The sequence below is a fragment of the Genypterus blacodes genome, unplaced genomic scaffold (assembly GCF_046128005.1).
Source record: "Genypterus blacodes isolate CSIRO-AG114 ecotype Tasmania unplaced genomic scaffold, CSIRO-AGI_Gbla_v1 ptg000022l_1, whole genome shotgun sequence".
Lineage (NCBI taxonomy): Eukaryota > Metazoa > Chordata > Actinopteri > Ophidiiformes > Ophidiidae > Genypterus > Genypterus blacodes.
In genome coordinates this window covers 3,491,121-3,504,275 of record NW_027466835.1, presented here as the reverse complement: position 1 = coordinate 3,504,275, position 13,155 = coordinate 3,491,121, and the positions used below count along the sequence as shown (strand labels likewise).

Below are 13,155 nucleotides of genomic sequence, written 5' to 3'. Positions count from 1 at the left end.
TTTATTCCTCACACCTCTCTGATGACTTCCTGTTCTGCCCTGTAAAAGTGCTTGCTGTGACATCTTGCCGGCGGTCTGTCACTCAGCCTAGCAACCTGGACAGACCCGCTCAACGCTCAATGGTGTTGTAGGCTTTGTAGTTATTAGCCACATAGATACAATTCACTCTGTTTTTTTATTTGATTCTCATCTGACAGCAAATGTAAAAATTCAATGTGTACAAAAGGTAATAAAAAAAAGCACAAATAGATACTCAAAGCCTTTAAAAATAATGCACCATATACTGTAGACTGTTTTCTGTACTATTCTGTATTTTCATGGCAACTATACAACAGTTGGGAATGATGGAGAGGCAATTACATATAAGCATGTTTTACACGATTATGAACACAACAGACATGATAAAATCTGACATATAGGGAAGGCATAAGATTCACCTTGCTTTGTTTTGTCTCTTCTTAGTTTTTCCTCATATGACAGTATATATAAGTATTTTTTCAGTGGATATTAAAAAGAAAACTCTTACAACTGTGTATCTAGTCTTGGAATACGCCACACAAATCAGTTGAGAAACAGTCAAGCTGCAGTGACAAGGAACAACAGTTAAGAATAATGCCATTGTGCCATCTAAAAGGTAGGATGTGGTGGTGAATTCCAGCAAGTAGATTAGAGACAATCATGCTCATAGCAGCACTGACTGGATTTGCAATGGCACATTCCAGTTTTGGGAGCAGGGGAGGTTAACCTACAGAGTAGCGTTTTTTCAAGGAGTCTGATCTCCTCACTCTCTCCTCTGGGTTCTTTCTAGACCAACTCCTATCAGGAAAAAAACCCCATTAAAACACCACATTTGCTGGGTTCACAGAGTTTAGTGGAAATCCATTAATTTCTGTACATGATTGTTCTACTACTATTCAAAAGAATGTTTGAATTCTGGTATAAACGCAGAAGTTCAACTCCACCTGAACCAGGTTCTATCTGGCGACTTTTAAATGTCGCAAACAACAGTAATGCTGCCTCATTACGTGTTATTATGATTTACACCACCATAAGGAAAGACATGTCAATTGGTCACATATCAAACTGCATAGTTTCATACTTTTTGCAGCAAAATGTAAAGAAGAGGAAATTAAAATAAGCATTGTGGAACATGAGGTCGTGGCTATACTCACCCCTGGCGGTTCAGCTGACCTGAGAGAGGAGTGTTTTGGCCTTGGCTTGGCTTTAGGACTCTGGGAGACCGGAAAAGGGCATGTAAAGGTGAAAATGTTTATTAAGAACACAGCAAAATATAAGCAAACAAAACCGTCACAATGCTGCTGAACTGGTAGGCAGCAATGACACAATATCACAGAGCTGTTTTGCACCTGTTGGCAGTGGGGCTCTTTGGCTTTGACTGCAACTTTCTAACTTGTGCTGGGGACTCACCAGCTCTGAAGGAGCAGCAAACAAACGCAACACAACATTAGCATTTCACTGCAACGCTACTGCACATCGCTATATTATCGCTATATCACATCTCACATATTCCCCTCATCTTACCTCTTCTTTCTGTCAAGGGACCTCTGTGTAGCAGCAGATAGCAGCGCTCTCTCCTTCAGGCACTTGGCTTTCTCCTGTGAGTTTGACACCGCAGTTACCACACCACAATGTATTAATAAAACTGTCCCTTCTGGTAACTGTGTGTTCCCGTGTCTGTGTATCCCAGGTTACCATATCTCGTAGCTTCCTCTCAGCTCGGAGCTCCCTGTCCTGCTGCAGCAGCGCTAATCGGTCCTCCAGAGGCATTTCAAAGAAGATGTCGTGGATGTCGTACAGAGCAGCACGCAGCTGAGGGACAATGCATGCATGTCAGCTCAAACACTAAGAAGTAAATATGTGTAGTGTCAGACTGTACATACAGCTGGTACATGTGCATGTGCAGTGTGTGTGTATTTGATGTGTGTGTGTGAGTACTCGTACATGAGCTCTAACTCTCTCTTGCAGGGAGAGGTCTTGTGCTGAGCAGGTGCCTTTCCTCTGTGGAGCTTCAGTCTGGAATGAGTGGATGAACTCCTGTGTGTCCTGAGCACACACACATACAGTACACACCATCACGTTCTCTTCCCAGATTGCTACATGATGACATATATATGCTGAGTATCTCCCCCTTGGTTGATATGTATGAAGCATGTCAGTGTGTTTGTGTGTAATCTCACCGCCACACACTGCCGTAGGTTTCTGACTTTCTCCGTTTTGAGAAGTCTGCGTGTGAGGAAGCCACGAGTGATGGCACCAATGCGACTAAGTGCCCTCTGCTGTTCTTCTGAGAGAACCTGGGGAACATGGGCAAAATAACTGACAAAGAAGTGACTGCATTTAACAGAACACAACTTGGAAGAAACAAAGGTTGATATAGACACACACAGTCATGCCTCCGTCTGCAACCCACCAGACTCATCCGTGCTCGTGGTTTGCTCGCCCCCCAGTTGGGCCCCCACAGAAAGACAGGAGGCTGGACGGAGGGAGAGGACACACTGGAACTGACTTGAGTGTGGAAACCTGCACGGAGAAGTACAAATGGAGACGTTATGTTTTCTTTTCTGAATTCTAAGTCATATCATACAAACACCACAGTGGTGCAGTACCTAAAGTGTGTCCAGGTGATGGCTCAGATGGTGTGTGGGCAGGGCTTAGTCCTGGACAGGTAGGGCTAAAAACAGGACAGCTGTCACTCACAGATCTACGACTCTGACCCCAGGCATCTCCACCACTCAGAGGCCGCTCACACACCTTTTCCTTCAGACTCCTCTCTGTCTGCTCAAGCTCCTACACACAAACACACAGACACACAATACATCTGAAGCAGGAAATAGTAATACCTCTGTCCCCTTTGTGAGTCCTGTACATGTACCTACTTCTAGGACCTATATACTGTTTATTTAGAACAGATCATGTAATTCAAAGTGCTGACCAGAAGGAGGCGATGCTGTTCTTTCTCCTGTTCTGCCAGGAGCAGAGACATCTGCAGAGCATGCTCCTCCTCCAGTCGCCTTTGCATGTCCTCCAGAGCCTGTGCTCGGCTTTGGGTCTCTCCTGAGGATGTGCACAAACATACAGAGAACTACTTAGCGTTTAACTCAATCATTTTGGACTTTTTCTGCTCCTTAAGCAAAACGATATTTGTTCTTCATGCAAATGTTACACCTGTGATATTAATGTGTAGCTGTCATAATGTAGGTCTGCATGTCTTCATAAATGTCTATTTAAACGAACAAAGTGTTTAATAATGAGTGGCTTCCAGTCTAAACTTCACAGACGTACCTGCCTGGCTGCCCTGCACCTCAGTGACATTTCTGAGGGCAGTTGGTGTGATTCTGCCATTGTTTGGCCCATGATGGTCATCGGGTTCCATTCTGAATTTGACCTGGGACAAGTCAGGATTTACATGAGGCCTTAAAAGAGAGGCTGAGGGACTCTCTACATCATATGACTGGTTCATGGGGACTGTAGGACTCCGCCGACTCGGGGCCAGTCGTGTAACCCCAGCCATGAAGCGAGGGACCCTCTCCTGGCTGCGGTCTATGTGCTCAACACCAGACTGGAAGGTATGAAGCTGACTGTCCAAAGTATGGCAGCGTCTGCGGAATCCTAAAGTGAGTTGTTCATGGTGCCCCATCAGGCTGGGCCCCGAGACACTGGCAGGGCTACAAATACTATGTACTGGACTGGTACCACAGTGATTGGATCGGCAGTTGCTACTGCCATCCTCATCTCCACTCCCAACAAAGCCCCACTGATAAGAACACCTTCTGGCCCCTGAGAAAGCTTCTCCCCAGGCAGTCCCACCATCAACTTCCTCTGACCTACATGGACTTCGGGGGATCAGGTCCTCTGGGTCAATGGGGAAAGAGATATGGATATTCCCTGCAGAAACTGGGCGTGGTCTGCGCGACGGTGCACGTGCAGTAACTGTTGTGGCCGGAATAGGAAGGCCACGGGCATACTGGTCAGGCAGACTAGGTGATATGCACCCAGGCTGATGGGTACTCTGGTCATACAGCACTTGAAGCTGGTTCTTAGTCTGTGGTGGTGAACCTATGGGACTATGGTGCAGACTGAATCCAAACTCAATGCCAGTGTTTCCCGAGGGGCTCCAGCTTTTGTTCTCCTTCTCGGAGAGAGTGTCAGGTGGGGGAGTCTGGGGGACCATATTGGTGACTTTTGACCCTGTCTGATTCTGCTCTCTCTTTACATACTCCCTTGATCTCTTCAGGAGGCTGTCCAAACTAATGTCCACCGCCTCCTCCTCCTCGTCCTCCTCCTGCTCCTCCTCACTCTTCTCTTCTCTCTCTACTTCCACTTCCTCTTTCCTGAAGCCATTGAGGGAAAGATTTAGAGGCTCGGCGCAGGGAGCAGCACACAGATCACTTGTTCGGACCTCAAATCCAGAGTCTCTTGGTAGCCCAGGTGAGTCTGTGACCAAAGTGTAGCCATTGACGGTCTCATAGTTAATGGACTGGCAAGGTGAAGCTGGCTGTTTGACAACCTCTTCATTTGGTAAAGCATATACCTGTTTAAAGACAGTGAGGAATAGTTACCACTCATCATCAATTAATTGCTTGATCCCAAAAATGAATCTGATGGCTTAAGCAAATACGACACAGATTGAGGAGTAACATACAATCAGAGTCATTGAAAACATCAATATCTGCTACAACTATACCATGTTTTATTTTGGATGGTTTTGATCTAGATGCATCACCAGGCAGAAATAGCCAGCCAAGCAGAGAAAATGCTGAGTCAGATAACCTGTATTCATGAATGGAAATGTCACTAAGCTTTCTGGGTCAGACTGGGTAATTTAATTTGTGTGTCACGTCACAGCACACATGTACACGCGGGCAAATTTCATAATTTCAGATTCAGCTTGTTTGGATGGAACATGACACAATGTTTCTGTTCTGAACAGGAGTATTAAAAATCCATGTCAACATTTACGCTCATTACATTACATTACGATCATTTGGCAGACGCTTTTATCCAAAGCGACTTACATTACATTTACCACCCTTCGCAGAGGGGGGAGCAATTGAGGGTTAGGTGCCTTGCTCAGGGGCACCTCGGCAGGGGCTCGAACCGGCAACCCTCCGGTTCCCAAGCGGAAGCACTACCCACTGAGCCACTCCCTCCCACATGACCCCTCCCCGCTCATGATTTGTAACTTACTGGACCACACTATGCCACTGACCTGCACCTGGTCCAATTTGCCCTGAACCTCCGCCAAAAGCCCGTTCCTCCTCCGGCTCTCCCTGCGCTCCTCCAGCTGGGCCGCCCTCCTTCTGTACTCGCACATCTCACTACGCTGCTCTGCACTTAGCTGGACAAAGAAAATGATGATGAGATGATGACATTCTTTGAAGCAATATTGTCACAGGAATTCATTTGAATTTGATCTTTTCATCTTCATCCCATGAATGGGATGTAAGGTCATCTTGGAGCCACGGCCGCTGGAGGTTGTGAGAAGAATATGCGCCCTGATGTTCTTGTTGTTATAAGTGAAATGTTTACATAATGCTGGGTTACAAGCAGCAGCGTGGAGTAACAAAGACATAACCATGGCAAGTATACACGGAGTCTCCAGGGAAACAAAGACAGACAAACAGACAAACAGACAAAAAGGAAAGTCAACTTCATGGCAATAAAATCACCTACAAACTGCTCAGATTAGCTATATTAATTATTAAGAATATTGCTTCTGCGTTCAGGAAAGAACATGATCAGAACTGATCCAAACTGTATTTCTTGGAGGTTTCTACAAGCAGAAAACAAACAATGAGCTCACAAAGCTAAAAAGAAACTTTAGTGACTCATCAGTTAAGTTACATCTCAAACTAGTTCCCCTTGCGTTTCTGTTTCTTCCTTACCAGTGGCAAAAGCACGGCTCTCCCATTAAAAAGAATGAAAGAGCGAGCTTTCGGAGAACAAAGTGGTTCTCGTCCGATCTCCTTGAATTCCTCCCCCTGCTGCAGTATGGCCACACTCTTCAGACAGAATTCCTGATAGCTTTCCATCGCTGGACGCCTACACATTCACACGCTGAAACACACAACATACAGCCATGTCACCGTGGTTAGCACTGGCAGGACGAATACAACAAAGGATGGCCTGTCTACCTTTAGAGGTTGGATCACACTCATCACATTCCTGCCATGCCTTTTTATCTGATCAGGCTGCTGACTCCCAATTCAATTTCTCACAGGGGAAAAAAAGCTAATCTAATCAATAAGGGGTTCTATTTCCGGCATATTTGTCAGCAAATGGATAGTGCAGACCCTTCAGAGCTGATAATGCAATACCCTCTGGAATGTGCAGGAGGTATACATTACAACAAAATCACCTATGATGTCATTTGCTCCATAGCTATCATGAGTATTCGGTTATACGTAGCTTTAAATCAAAGGTCTCCTTACAATTAGCGCAAACTGATGCTCATGCCGTCTACACACTGAATTATACGGATGGTCTGTTGTTCTCTTCTACGGAGCTGTTACTTGATTGTATTCAGATTAAGCCGGCTGTTTCCAGGCTCCTTTTATCTGACATTCATTTTTTCATTCATTTTAATGAGGAATCCACGTTTTAACAGAACAGCTGTGCCCAGGCAGAAGGACAGCGATTCATAAACACCCGGCGCTCGTTGCAGTTACTTACCTCGGGTGTAGTGCTGCATTCACGGTGCGTGGTAAAACAGAAAAATGTATCCTCTCGACGATTGTTAAACGCAGAATACGTACATGCAAGGAGGGAAACAAAGCGGTTGCCACGATCTGTACACTGTGATTCTCTCAATCTCGGGAGGCTGCACATCACTATCTTCAACTGTTACAGGCTCCAACAGCGCCTCCTGGCGACAACGCGCGGGCCCCGTTCCATTCCTACACATGTGAAACCTTTACCAAATTAAATCGATCGATGACATTCGTGCAAAGAAGGAAATAAAAATCAACCCGGAAATGTTTTGAAACAGAGGCGAGGCGAGTCGAGTCACGAAGAGAAAAGGCCGCAAAGGAACGAGAGGAGAGCTGAAGAGTCAGATGAGAGAAAATGGAACGCGCCCTCGTTCTGTCAGATAATTACGCCGTTATTATTGCGAATAATTGTCTGGGACAAATAAGACTGCACAAAAACAACCAATAAGACTGCGCAAGAGATGCATAGATTAAAACATTTAAAACTGTTACACCATTTGGTAAAAAAAAAAAAAAACCTGAATCTGAAATCAAAGTGATTATCGAAGTAATTTTTTTTGGTACTCATTGTTCATAATAAACAATTTGCAAAAAAAGATGAAAGTGCGGACTCTGTTTAAGTTATGTTGTGTTTTTGTGTTAATTCATTTTATTTTACCAATCATTTATGGTGAGGGAAATCAGGCCTACACATGCACACATTGATTTCCATTGATATTGTCTGATACTACAAATGATGGGAAAAACCTCCTTGACCAAGTGTGTCATAGAAAACCTATGCAGAGGTGTCACATGTTCTTTGAATACAATTAATAAAGACTTGGCCAAGGAAAAGAGTACAGCACAGAGGTCTAAATAAGTATTTAAGATTTGAGATAGTTTATTTGTCAGGTCACATGCAATTCACAATGTTTATCACATGCGACTAGCACATGCATTACAGAGGGGGTGCAGGGCAGCCATTCTACGGCACCCCTGGAGCAGTTGGGGGTTCGGTGCCTTGCTCATGGGCACCTCGGCAGTGCCCTGGAGGCAAATTGGCAACTCTCAAGCTGCTAGTCCACTTTTTTGGTCCAGACGGGGGACTTGGACCGGCGACCCTCCGGTTCCCAGCTGAGTCCCCTATGGACTGAGCTACTGCTGTATAGAGGTAACAAAGCAGTTTAAGCAGTCTTGAAGGACAGCAATGGAATGTGCTTTGTCTTTGAGGTAGGTGATATATAGCTGTTTGGAATATGGATGAATCAAATGAAATCGTGATGTTACACACATTGTGTTAAAATGATCCTATGTTGCATTACCGCATGAATGAATATAGCGGTAAGAAATATGAAAAGTGATCATATAATGTGCAGAGTACATGTGATTCAAGGTTGGCCATGTCTTGACAACACTGACATTCGCTCAGGCACTCATCTTCAGATAAACAAATGGCCTCAAAGTTTCAAATGATTGTTGTGCCTCTGTAAACACCATCTTAGTGTGGTTTATTTCTTTGTACAGAGAGAAGAATGATTTAGAATGAGCCACGGTCACTCAAAATGTTGCAAAACATTGTTATTATAAACAAAACTTGTACGGCTTTGCCTAGACATTCTACATGAAAAATTGTCAAAAGTGGCTAAATCTGTAAGACGATATGTGAAAAATGTTTGGCAAAATGCAACAAAATTCATGTTCAGGCATGAATGGGTTTGGCCAATATGAATGCTTGCAGAAAGATCCTAGGAATCGAGAGGAATTGTAGATTCTATGACTTAATGTTCAAAAGTTAAATTTCAGAGTGGTTATTATGGCTGTTTCTGTTTCTGTGTACTGTCTGACTTCATGTCCTGATTCTCTATAGAATCAATTAATGGCTTGATTGGGATGTAAAACCAGGAAATGGTATTAACTTGTTCAAGCTGGTTATGTAAAACAGGCTCAGATTAGATCATCACTACAATATTCCATGATGTCATTGATTCATTGTTTCAAATATGCATTGATCCATGATGTCATCTTATTTCAGAACAAAAGCCTTAATATAGTCTGTAAGTCAACGATGATGTTGACATACATTATGAGACGTTCACTTACATTTTCACTGAGCAAAAGGAGTACAGAGATCGATCAAATGTTACCCGTAATTGTGACCGAACACAACAGCTCCGTAGCTAGTCCTATTCAGGAGAATCTCCAGGAGAAAACAGTTCCTTTTTCTATGGAGCCACACGTGGCCCTCAGACAGGAGCTAGAGGTCATGGCCCACAAATATGAAACAGGGATGGAGGTGATGAGCCAGCAGAATGCCGCCCTAAAGAAAGAGATTCAGGAACTGAAACTAATGCTGCAAATGGCAAAAAACGCCAGTGAGAACGAGATGGAAGAGAAAACACCTCGGGGAAAGAACCACAAGTCTGAGACAAAGAAGAAGACGATGGAGTCGCTGAGAGTGATGCTATTCAGAAAGGAAATGAGAAACTGATGTTCAGGCTGTGGAAACAGATAAAGACCCATATTTTTGCGTCATTGGACCAAAAAACTCACTTGTGGCTTAAAGAACATCAAGGCGGGTACGGCAGTACTGGGCGACCAAAGGCATATGGACAAGAAAGTGGCTTCCAACTGGTACCAAGGCAGCATGGCTGATTTGCTGTTTGCTGTTTTGAATAGGACGATAGTAACCCTGTTTATGCAATCAACCACACAAAACATAGAAACCGTTTACCTTAGCAACCAACCCATACGCTGCTCTTTACACTCTTCAGCATCTCTAGTTACTCCTGCCATTGATCTTGAACTGAAGTTGGACTGAAGATGGTCCAACTGTGGCTGCCTAGAGCTACTGATATTCTTTTTTGTAAAAGAATGTATTTTGTTTTATAGCATCACTCCTTGATGTGTTGTCAATACTGAAACGATTTTATATTTAAAACTGACATTGCAAATTACAGTTGCATGTGTTTAGTGTGATTACCTTCAGTCCATTTTCAGTCAAAATGTGAGGAATGTAAACAATCATAGAATCAACACGACAAAATGTGCTGCCTGTTTAAGTGTCCTTCTGAGGAACAAAGTTAATTAAAGGAAATTTTACAGCCCAACCAATGTTTGGTATTAGCTCGACATGTTTGCTAGCAAATATAAAGAAATATTGTTTACAGACCTTATATATGTATTTAATCCTCAATCTGATTTTATTTTCTTATTCCAATTAGAAACCACGAGAACTTCAGTAAACATGAAAGCACAAAACAACTGAAGAAAACTTGCGCTGACACATTTAAAGAGTCTTTTTTTATTGAGCATGAAGGTATGATGCAATTGTTATTTTCAGTTTTGCTTTCTGTCTCTCTGGATTTTTGCTGCTAAATCAAGACGTAGTGAGCGCACTTCTGTGTGAAGTATTATTGCATGTCTCCTGAAAAATCGGGACATCTCCCCAATGTATTATATGCAATGCTGACTGTCAGAATGAGCTCACAAGAACATGAAATGTGGCATTTTCTTCCCTCCAGACTCAAGTGATTAACAATAAATGTATGTAAATGAAAAAAGTTATTAAATGCAAAGGAAGGTTTTGGAATGTTGGTGGTTCTCCATTAAAAATATTAAAAAGCAGACTGAAATGACTGACACCCATCTGTCCTGGTTTTGTTAGTGTTTCCAAACCCTCCCCATGCTCAGCTGGAAGCGCGCTCGCTGTGCCATCAGGGCGTCATGGTGGTTGTGGGAGCTTTGGAAGAACTCCTTCCCTGTCCGCAGGTCCTGGTCTGACAGGAAACGCTCCACTAGTGCTTGCTGGATGGCTTTAGACTCGCAAACTCGGTGGCGAACCTCATGGCTCACGTTCCTCTGCGGCTCCACTATGAGCATCCCCCTTGGGTTGCGACTCGATGCTGAAAAGACCTTCACCTGTGGGTGCGGTAAGGCACAATGTCTCATATGTTTCAAAAAGTAAACAGTTTGTCATGGCAGTAAACATGACCTCTCCTGTTGGTGCGACAGAAGAGGTCATCAAAATCACAAGGTGTCATCCTGTGAGGACCATGATGATCTACCACAAATTTCATTCAACCATTACTTTTCTTAATACAGCATGTTGTCAAGAAACACAAAGTTCAAAGTTTTCGATTGCTGTTGGTTGTCAATTAGGGTTTCGGTTTTTAACACAGTATAGAGCCTTAAGCCAGATATAAGAGGCAATCAAATCAAACTGTACAATGGACCTTCACATTAAAATCCTTTCAGTTATTGATCGTCTTTATTGCATCGTAAGAGAAATAAAATTATTGTTTTGGTTCGATCGCAATAGTTTCTGGGAAATGCAAGACCGGGAAGGGCACACCGGTCATATCCTCCACATTCTCTCAAACTAAAGCATCATTCTCGGCCACATTAAAGGGATCCTGCAAAATGTCTGTTTCCTCCTACTTCTTAGCATAGTAGGTACTGAATCTCTAACAAATTATAAATGCTATTATAAACAAGTACCGTTCCCAGCAGGTAGTCTTCATAGCTCTTGACCAGAGGGTCCAAACCATGCAGGTAATGTAGACTCAAGTCTTCACTTGCTGATGGATCGGTCAAACGCTTCCAGTGCAGAAAAGTGTGGATGTGGAGAGCAGCTCCATTCATCCACTGCTTCACCTGCACGCAAAGCAGAACAAAAGGATTTAACACCAGTCTCACCCTGTGTTCTTAATTTTAGTTTAAGTGTTTATCTTAGATTTACCACATTTTCTTAGGATATCCTTGAAAGACTCTTGTTCCTATCCTATATCTGAGTACTTCATTTAAAATGATAAAATAAGTTCAGCACTGATTTGAAAACTGTGTTGTTGAGGCTTAACGGCTACAAAGACATGTGACCTTTTGGACAGATTGGAGTAACAAAGCGACAAAGTGACTATGTTTGTTGCGTATGGGTGATGGAGCCGACCCCGTCAGTGCTGAGAGCTCTCCCGTCCACGAACATCATCCTGTCATAGAAATCCTTCAGCTCCAATCGCAGCTTCCCCTCGTAAATCTCCAGCAGCTCTGTCATCTTCACCCGGTCATTGGCTGCACCAGGAACCTGACAAGTACATTTAGACTGAGTTATCGACTTCTGGGGCTCAAGATCGTAATTTTAAGAACAAGAAATATCAACCGATACTGTGCACTGTGTACTACTCAAAGTGGTCGCATGCAGCGCAGTGATGACCTCAAAAACTGAACGGGAATGGAATGTCAGCTACTTAAAAGGCCAGGAACTAACATCAATGAATGAGCGGAAGCGTTAGAATAATGGGATTTAACCATAATGTTACATTAAAGCTGGCGGTAACCTTTATAAATATGACCCAATATCTGGTGCTCACCAAATCGTGATTGCATACTCTTACGCCTACCCATACTCTTAATCAATAAAGGATTAAAAACCTCTTCCTATGGAGAAAACTTCAGGATGACACAACAATGATAAAGAATTGTATAAGGAAAATAACTAAAACTTGAACAAATTGGTATATGAAGAAAAGAAGGAAGGGACGAAGGATAAACTGTACTAACGTCTACAGTCCAGCCACCTGTTTGAGGAATTCACTGGCAATGGAGTTGATCTCTGACCTTCCACCAGCCCCAAATATCCTGCGTATGGGGTCTGGAAGTGGAGGGCGCATTACAGGGTTCCTTTGGCCTGACCTGGTGGTCCGATGGTGGGCTAAAACCTCAAAGAGGACCGAGAGAGCCAGGGCAACCACGCCCACACCCCCAAAACTCACCTACGCCATCAAAACACACACAGCCGGACAATTAGATTATTATTCTTTGGTTGCATCAATACGAGAGTGTGAAGAAGCAAGCAAGTTGGACAATCCTGACTTTCCCTTTTTTAATTAACACATTTACTTCCTGTGTTAGGAAAGTTCAATGACATAATCCTGGTCAAATGCGGTCCTGCCTTCAAGGTCCTGGCTGTGGTTAGTGGTTACACTCATGTATGGTACTTATTCCCTGACCGTGGAGTTTCGTCCAAAGGTGGTGTGGAGGTCACGGTTGAAGTCAAACCTCTGCTGCCGAGTCATTTGGCTCTGCAGGGTGGAGTACTGGTGCACCAGGGCCTGGGAGGAGTTTATGGAGAGCAGGGAGGCCAGCGAGGAGTCCAGGGAGGTGTCGGGAACCAAACCTGCATGGCTGCTTGTTTGGACAGGAATTACAGTACATCACTAACAAGTTCATACTTAAAGCTGACCAGTCAACCAAAGAGAATCTCTTTGCCGCATTGGCGCTACTTACCTGGCGATGTCGTACAAACAGTCTACAGTTTTCGGAGAGGTGCTGCACTGGGCTCCCATCTCAACGTCCACACTGGCTGAAACCACAACACAAATAACAGCGTGTGTGTGTGTGTGTGTATTCAGTCGCTGGGTCCGGAGTCTAGACAAACACTCACAGGAAA

The 13,155-nt window shown here is 43.7% G+C and overlaps 2 protein-coding genes across 6 annotated transcripts; both read right to left on the bottom strand.

Moving 5' to 3' along the window:
- Positions 1-425: 425 nt before the first annotated feature.
- ccp110 (centriolar coiled-coil protein 110) lies at positions 426-6,803 on the bottom strand. Of its 3 annotated transcripts, XM_076142634.1 has the most exons (14): positions 6,694-6,803; positions 5,907-6,078; positions 5,231-5,359; positions 3,304-4,552; positions 2,954-3,075; positions 2,628-2,808; positions 2,432-2,541; positions 2,199-2,315; positions 1,963-2,064; positions 1,714-1,830; positions 1,543-1,616; positions 1,368-1,433; positions 1,173-1,232; positions 426-816 (listed from the first exon to the last, which is right to left on the bottom strand). In XM_076142634.1, exons 2-14 carry the CDS (start codon positions 6,069-6,071, stop codon positions 741-743), a joined length of 2,568 nt encoding a protein of 855 aa, XP_075998749.1. In that variant the 5' UTR covers positions 6,072-6,078; positions 6,694-6,803; the 3' UTR covers positions 426-740. The 3 variants fall into 3 exon arrangements, with proteins under 3 accessions (XP_075998749.1, XP_075998748.1, XP_075998750.1); XM_076142633.1 differs by lacking the exon at positions 6,694-6,803 and having other exon boundaries at positions 5,907-6,113; XM_076142635.1 differs by lacking the exons at positions 1,368-1,433; positions 6,694-6,803 and having other exon boundaries at positions 5,907-6,113.
- A 3,188-nt stretch (positions 6,804-9,991) lies between these two features.
- Positions 9,992-13,102, bottom strand: LOC142992706 (uncharacterized). 3 transcript variants are annotated; one of them, XM_076143230.1, is made up of 6 exons: positions 12,993-13,102; positions 12,716-12,890; positions 12,284-12,478; positions 11,656-11,790; positions 11,208-11,363; positions 9,992-10,628 (listed from the first exon to the last, which is right to left on the bottom strand). In XM_076143230.1, exons 1-6 carry the CDS (start codon positions 13,049-13,051, stop codon positions 10,371-10,373), a joined length of 978 nt encoding a protein of 325 aa, XP_075999345.1. In that variant the 5' UTR covers positions 13,052-13,102; the 3' UTR covers positions 9,992-10,370. The 3 variants fall into 3 exon arrangements, with proteins under 3 accessions (XP_075999345.1, XP_075999344.1, XP_075999346.1); XM_076143229.1 differs by having other exon boundaries at positions 12,716-12,893; positions 12,993-13,098; XM_076143231.1 differs by lacking the exon at positions 12,284-12,478 and having other exon boundaries at positions 12,716-12,893; positions 12,993-13,098.
- Positions 13,103-13,155: the final 53 nt, after the last annotated feature.